General features: G+C 42.0%; 1 protein-coding gene across 1 annotated transcript; it reads left to right on the top strand.

Annotated features, from left to right (window-relative positions):
- Window positions 1-6,984: 6,984 nt before the first annotated feature.
- LOC127342356 (uncharacterized) lies at window positions 6,985-7,982 on the top strand. The gene has a single exon (XM_051368292.2). The coding sequence runs from the start codon at window positions 7,126-7,128 to the stop codon at window positions 7,747-7,749; it is 624 nt and encodes a 207-aa protein (XP_051224252.1). The 5' UTR covers window positions 6,985-7,125; the 3' UTR covers window positions 7,750-7,982.
- Window positions 7,983-8,557: the final 575 nt, after the last annotated feature.

Below are 8,557 nucleotides of genomic sequence, written 5' to 3'. Positions count from 1 at the left end.
GAGGCAAGTACTTGGAAACAATAAAGTTAGCATAATCAGCATACCAAGGACTGTCTCGCGAGCTCACCTTTATTACAGCCAATTGTTCATTCGGAAAACTATCATTAACAGGAACAGGATCATAAGCAATATTTTCCAATCTAGACAAATTATCAGCAACAGGATTATCAGCACCTTTCCTATCTACAATATGTAAATCAAATTCTTGCAACAGAAGTACCCATCTAATAAGCCTTGGCTTAGCATCTTTCTTTTGCATAAGGTATCTGATTGCAGCATGATCAGTATGAATAGTAACTTTTGAATCAACAATATAAGATCTGAACTTATCACAAGCAAAGACTACAACTAACAATTCTTTTTCAGTAGTAGCATAATTTCTTTGAGCAGCATCAAGGGTTTTACTAGCATAATGAATAACATTCAATTTTTTATTTACTCGCTGTCCAAGAACAGCGCCTACAGCAAAATCACTAGCATCACACATAATTTCAAATGGTAAGTTCCAATCAGGAGGTTCAACTATAGGAGCAGTTGTTAAGGCTTTCTTTAGAGTTTCAAAAGCTTCCTTACAATCATCATCAAAAACAAAAGGTACAACTTTTTGAAGAAGATTAGTAAGAGGCTTTGAAATCTTGGAGAAGTCTTTAATAAACCTCCTATAAAACCCAGCATGACCAAGAACACTACGAATACCTTTAACATCCCTAGGGTAGGGCATCTTCTCAATTGCTTCAACTTTAGCTCTATCAACTTCAATACCTCTCTCGGAAATTTTATGTCCCAATACAATTCCTTCATTAACCATAAAGTGGCATTTCTCCCAATTAAGAACAAGGTTAGTTTCTTCACATCTCTGCAAAACTTTATCAAGGTTCCGCAAGCAATTATCAAAAGAATTCCCATAGACAGAAAAATCATCCATGAATACCTCTACAATACTCTCGCAAAAGCCATGAAAAATAGCAGACATGCATCTTTGAAAAGTAGCAGGGGCATTACATAAACCAAAAGGCATACATCTATAAGCATAAGTTCCATAGGGACAAGTGAAAGTGGTTTTCTCTTGATCCTTAGTTTTAACGTCAATTTGTGAAAACCCAGAATAACCATCAAGAAAGCAAAAATGAGTATTTTTGGATAACCTTTCTAACATTTGATCAATAAAAGGTAAAGGGCAATGATCTTTCTTAGTAACTTTATTAACTTTTCGATAATCAATGCACATTCTATACCCTACAACGACTCTTTGAGGTATGAGCTCATCATTATCATTAGGCACAACAGTCATTCCTCCTTTCTTAGGAACACAATGCACAAGACTAACCCATCTACTATCAGCAATAGGATATATAATACCAGCTTCAAGAAGTCTTAATACCTCATTTCTTACCACATCCTTCATCTTAGGAATTAGACGATGTTGAGGTTCAACAACAGGCTTTGCATCATCTTCCATATTAATGGCATGTTGGCAAATAGAGGGAGAAATCCCCTTCAAGTCATCAAGAGTGTAGCCAATAGCACCTCGGTGTTTCTTCAATATTTCCAATAACCTTTCTTCTTCAAACTCTGAAAGCTTAGAACTAATAATAACAGGGTATATTTTCTTATCATCAATATGAGCATATTTAAGATTATCAGGCAATGGTTTTAAATCAAAGACAGGATCTTCCTTTGGTGGCGGTGTTGTACCCAGATCTTCTACCGGTAAATCATGCTTAAGAATAGGTTGGCGAAGGAAAATTTCATCAAGCTCATCTATTTCTTCCCTAAAAACTTCACTCTCACTATTCTCCAAATGTTGCTGCAAAGGATTATTAGGAGCAAGAGCAATAGATGCACACTGTTCAACTCTAAAATCATTATTAGGCAAATCAGCTTTATAAGGAGTTTTGGTAAATTTAGAGAAGTTAAACTCATAAGATTCACCAGCAAATTTAGTCAAAATTTTCTCTTTCTTGCAATCTATAATAGCTCCACAAGTATTTAGAAAAGGTCTACCAAAAATGATAGGACAATAATTACTAGCAGCAGAACCAAGTACCAAAAAGTCAGCAGGATATTTAATCTTACCGCATAGAACTTCCACATCTCGAACAATACCAATTGGAGAGATAGTTTCTCTATTAGCCAGCCGAATAACCACATAAATATCTTCAAGTTCACAAGAACCAATTTCGTGCATAATCTCCGTGTAAAGCTCATAAGGAATAGCACTAATACTTGCACCAATATCACATAAACCATAATAACAATGATCTACAATTCTAACAGATATCATAGGAACACTAGCTTCCTTAGACTTATTAGGATGTGAAACAATATTAGAAGCATCTTCACAGAAAATAATATGACCATCCTCCACATTTTCAGTCACAAGATCTTTAACTATTGCAACAGCAGGTTCAACTTTTATTTGTTCTTCAGGTTCTATAGGTTTCTTTTCACTTTTATGAACCGCACTATTTATAACAGAGTACTCCTTCATTTTAGCAGGGAAAGGAGTTTTTTCAATATAAGCTTCAGGAATAACATGATCAACAGTTTCAACTACAACACATTTATTTATAGATGAATCAATTTTATCTTTATACGGTTCATGATACTTATCAAAATTCTTCTTAGGCAATTCATAATGAGAGGCAAAAGCTTTATAAAGATTTGCAGCAACTTGAGAATCAAGACCATAAGTAGCACTCATATTACGAAATTTATCAGTATCCATAAAAGCTTCAATGCATTTATAATCATAATTTATACCTGATTCTCTATCTTTGTCGTTCTCCCATCCTTCAGTATTCTCCTGGATATGATTAAGAAGGTCCCTTTTAAACTCTTCTTTGTTGCGTGTAAATGATCCAGAACAAGAAGTATCCAGCAAGGTCTTGTCTTGAAAAGAAAATCTTGCATAGAAATTATCAATAATAACATTACCAGGAAGCTCATGAATGGGGCATTTGAGCATTAAAGACTTCAATCTCCCCCACGCTTGGGCAATACTCTCTCCATCATGAGGCCAAAAATTATATATGCGGTTCCGATCTTTGTGAATTTCACTTGGAGGATAGAACTTAGAATAAAACCGGGGCACAATATTATTCCATTCAAGAGAATCCCCATTATCCAGTAATTTATACCAATGCGCCGCTTTACCAGACAGCGATATAGAGAATAGTTTCTTCCTCACTTCATCCATAGCAATACCTGCACACTTGAATAAACCGCATAATTCATGTAAGAACAGTAAATGATCTCCAGGGTGGACAGTTCCATCCCCTGTATAACGGTTATCCACCACACGTTCAATAATTTTCATAGGTATTTTGTATGGTATCTCTTCCTCACCTGGCGCCTCATCCACTACCTTTGCAGTAGTAGTAGATTTTCCAAATAAAAACTCAAGAGAAGATCTCTCCATAATGAATTATGGCAGCAGGCAGAAATAAAATCAGCACAAATAGTAAAAGTTTCCCTTACCAATTCCACTTACCAATAGCGCTTCACTCCCCGGCAACGGCGCCAGAAAATAGTCTCGATGACCCACAAGTATAGGGGGTGTATCGTAGTATCTTCGATAAGTAAGAATATCGATCCCAACGAGGAGCAGAAGGTGTTGACAAGCAGTTTCGATGAAGGATTCACTGTAAATGCTCACATACAAATATTCAGGGGGTTTTGATGTAGCAGATGAATAAAGTACGAGTAAGTAAAATGCGAGAGTAAAAATTGCAGCGAGTGGCCCAATCCTTTTTAGCACAAAGGACAAGCCGATTTGTTTACTTATAATTACCAAACGTTCTCGAGGACACACGGGATTTCAGTCTAGTGCTTTCGCTACATACGGCTAATTAATCTTCATTGTTTTGATAAGTGTTGTGTGGGTGAACCTATGCTAATGTACCGCCCTTCCTAGGACTAATACATACTTGTGATTATACCCCTTGCAAGCATCCGCAACTACAAGAAAGTAATTAAGATAAATCTAACCACAGCCTTAAACTCTGAGATCCTGCTATCCCTCCTGCATCGATATACCAACGGGGGTTTAGGTTTCTGTCACTCCGGCAACCCCGCAATTGGCAAACGAGTACAAGATGCATTCCCCTAGGCCCATAAAGGTGAAGTGTCGTGTAGTCGACGTTCACACGACACCACTAGAAGAATAACACCACAACTTAAATATCATAACATTGAATATTACTCAACCATACTTCACTACTAACATTTAGACTTCACCCATGTCCTCAAGAACTAAATGAACTACTCACGAGACATCATATGGAACATGATCAGAGGTGATATGATGATGAATAACAATCTGAACATAAACCTTGGTTCAATGGTTTCACTCAATAGCATCAATAATAAGTAGAAATCAACACCGGGAGAGTTTCCCCTATCACACAATCAAGATCAAACCCAAATTGTTACAGCGGTGATGATGTGCAGCGGTGGAGACGGCGGTGATGATGATGGAGATGATGATGATGGTGATGGAGATGATGTCCAACTCGATGGCGCTGACGATGGCGTCGATTTCCCCCTCCGGGAGGGAATTTCCCCGGTGGATCTCAGCCTGCCGGAGAGCTCTTTTCTCTCTGGTGTTCTCCGCCCCGCAGAGGCGGCTGTGACTCTTCGCGACCTATCCCCCAGAGCTTAGGTCTTCAGGACGAAGAAATACGCGAAGAAAAGGAGGCGAGAGGGGGCTGTGGGCCCCCTCCTCACAGGGCGGCGCGGCCAGGCCTTGGGCCACGCCGGCCTATGGGGTGGGCCCACCTCGGGTCCCCTCGGCTCCCCCTTCTGGCTCCCTTCATCTTCTGGAAAAATAGGATTTTTCATATAATTTACGTCAACTGCTGATCTTCCGAAATATTGCATTCTGACGGCGCTTTTTCCAGCAGAATCCTGACTCCGGTGCGCGATCCTCCAATAATCATGAAACATGCAAAATAGATGAAATAACATAAGTATTATCCCCAAATATGAAATATATCAATGAATAACAGCAAATTATGATATAAAATAGTGATGAGAATTGGACGTATCAGATGTGCACATGTACAACTGGATGATGACTCTATTGATCCGGCAAGAGAGAGGGAGTATTAGATGAGATTAGTTCCAGTAGCACGACGGCGTGGTGATTGAGTTCCGACAGGGCTTCACCAAGATGATAGGGAGGAGGAGGTGTGAGAGGAGAGGGGAGAGCGGCGGGTAAGATTGGAGTGCCACGCCCTGCCGTGGCCAAAGGGGGGAAAGTTACCCCCTTAAGTTTCGTTCGGTAGTCCTCTCTTTAGATTTTTTCCTTGGGCTGGCCACATGGGACAAGGGGGGCTGCTGCCCCTAGACCAAGTGGGTGAGTGTGCCACCACTTGGTCCATGTGGGTGGGCCCCACTAGTTTACACCATTGAACCTTCTAGAGCTTTCCCGTTACAATACCAGAAAAATCCCAAACTTTTCTGAAACCCTAAAATTATTTCCCCATATATGATTCTTAATCTTCGGACCATTCTATATCTCCTCGTGATATCCTGTATCCCATCCGAGACTTCAATAATTTTTTTGGTCTAACAATCATTTCTACCATAACGAAAATGAGCGTTAAGTGTGTGACCCTACAAGTTCGAGAATATGCATACATGTTCGAGACACGTCTCTGATCAATAATGAATAGGTGGACCTGGATATCCATAATGATTCTCACACATTCAACAAAGATTTTTATCGACTGAAGATGTCAAGGATTCAAACAATCCAATATTCCATTCCCTTTGTCGCGTGATATTACTTGCCCGAGATTTGATTGTCGGTATCAACATACCTAGTTTAATCTCGTTCCTAGCAAGTACTCTTTACTCGTACTGTAATATTCATGTGGCTAACTCATTAGTCATGTTCTTGCAAGAGATATAGAATGTGTGTTACCGAGCGGGCCATGAGTATATCCCTCAATCATGATGGACGGACAAATCTCAGTCTTGATACATGCTACCAAATAAGAACTTTCTGAGATACTTGAAATACACTTATACACCTTTATGGTCACCCAATTAAGAAGTGAGGGTTGATGCCCCTAAAGTATTCTTGCGGTATCCGGGAGTAACATAATCTCGTGGTCTAAGGATTTTGATAGTTGACATTTGAAAGCTACAACAATTTAAACAGAGTGACATGATCTTATTGATTTGCTCATTAGGTCTTGTTCTCATGTCATTCTCCTAATGATATGACACTATTATTAATTAACAACATATTTCTATGGTTAGAAAACTTTAACCATCATTAACCAACGGACTAGTCTAGTAGAGACTTACTAGGGACACCGTGTTGTTTTTGAAAGCACACATTTATTATATTTTTGGTTAATACAATTCTAGCATGGAGTATAACCATTCATCATGAACAATGAAATGTGATAATAACCATATTATTTATTGCCTTGAGAGCATATTTCCAAAATGCACCGCCTCGCAGCACCTCATGGCCGGCAAGTACCACCTTGTCGTGCCTCCCACCAACATGCCACAGCCACCACCGCTCGGCAAAGTTGGTGCATATGAGCCGACAACGATGTACATACATACTACTTCTACCTTTACTTATACTTCATAAGTTTATATTGGTACAGATAAATTGGACCATACGGGTTTTGTACATAGCTAAGCATATTTGTTTAGTTTTTTAAAAGACCATCATGCCTTCAATTATGAAGGAGTATTTATCGATCTCACTTGTCTTTGTGTTTGAGTTTATATGAGTTCGGGAGGAGGGGGTTTGTATTGAATCAAACGCCTATACTAAATCTCTTGTTTAGACCTAGAGTAATATATTTTGTTGTGCAATTTCAATCCTGAGATAACGTGCTGGAGTAAAACTTTTTGACCTGGAGCAAGTAATATGATTTGTTGTGCAATTTGAAGACTGAGATAACGTGCTGTCGCCGCCACCGAGGCTGGATCGAGTGTCCTGGCACCACGTAGTGCTGGCACCCGACGCAGGCCACTTCTCTAGCTTATCCCGTAAATATACAAAATCTCTGAGCTGCCGATCAGAGCACCCACAGCCAGCTTGTCATTTGGCTCCGCCGCGAAGGAGAAGAAGCGTCCAAACCAAGAATCAAAATGGTGGAGGTAACCAGTGCGCTCATCTCCGTCCTCTTCGCCGCCTTCTCGGTCCCCTGCCTCCTACTCGTCGTCGTCGTGGCCGAGGCCGTCGTCCGTCTCGCCGCACTCGCGGTCCGCGGAGACGGGTACATGTGGCCCTCGCGGTCCGCGTTCCTCGGCTACCGCATCGCGCGCGCCGGCCACCTTTCCTATTCGTCGTCTTCATCCTCCTCCGCCGTGTCCGGCGGCGGCGGCGGCTTCTTCCAGCAGGACGAGCCTCTGCCGCCCGAGTTCCTGGACCTCCTCGCCGTCGCGGTGTACCGCAAAGGGACGGACGCGGCCGTGGACTGCGTGTTCTGCCTGTCGCGGATCGACGAGGGCGAGGAGGTGCGCGAGCTCCGGTGCCGCCACGTCTTCCACCGCGAGTGCCTCGACGCCTGGCTCCTCCGCCCGCGCGCCACCTGCCCGCTCTGCCGCGACCGCCTCCTCCCCTCCGAGCCTCCCCGCGCCTGCGCCCGCGCATTCGACGACGACGAAATCTACGTCGAAGACGAAGACCACGAGGACCTCTCCTCCTCGTCGTCGTCGTCGTACGCCGCCGGCGCCTCCTACCCCCACGGCGCCGCGCTGTGGCACATGTAACAAAGCCAGCAAACGATCAATGCCGGACGGCCATTCGCTCCGATCATCCGCTTGGTACATTTCTACCGCGCGAGAGCCAGAGTTCTTTTTTCTTCTTTCACTTTTTTCCTTGCTTCCTTCACATTCACGTAGTTGGTACGTCGATTAATCTCTCGCTCTCTGGAAAAGGTGATGTAGTGTTCTTGGAGAAAAAGAAAAAGGTGATGTATAGGTGCATGGCTCCTATTGCTGTCCTGTCCTGTCCTGTCTTGGTAAATAAGGCTCGCCTGATTGCTTTTATGGATAACGACGGCTCACCTGCCTCTCTTAATTTCCCTCCTTTTTCCAATCATGGCGATCTAATTGTGTCTACAGTGAGTTTGCTTCTGTATTTCTAGAAGGATGGTATTCAACTATTCATTCGGCGATACTAAATGTTGCATGAATCTTATAAAATCTTAAACAGACAAGGATTCAGTGTATCGTGGCTAGCGCCACAAGGAATGCTCGAGGCTAGATCGACAAGATTTTCTACTTTGTTGATGTGCTTTGTAGGTCGATATTTCTCTTAACGCTAGAATTCTTTTTGCAGAAAAACAAAATGCTCAAGGCTAGATCGACAAGATTTTCAACTCAAAGTCGTCAAAAAACACACGTGCTGAATATGTACCAACTTCTATAGCTCGACAGTGACTCCACAGTGCTTGAATTGCTAAAGCGGTTATGTAAACTTTGACAGTAGTACTTTTTTATGTTTATTGGTAGTCACCAGACTGTTTGAGCACGTGTTGTGCAATCCTACCACCGTAGTCCAAGTCCTCATGGACCC

Source organism: Lolium perenne, chromosome 3 (assembly GCF_019359855.2).
Source record: "Lolium perenne isolate Kyuss_39 chromosome 3, Kyuss_2.0, whole genome shotgun sequence".
In the NCBI taxonomy this organism is placed as follows: Eukaryota; Viridiplantae; Streptophyta; class Magnoliopsida; order Poales; family Poaceae; genus Lolium; species Lolium perenne.
The sequence above is the reverse complement of the archived record's forward strand: the minus strand, read 5'-3'. Positions and strand labels throughout refer to the sequence as shown.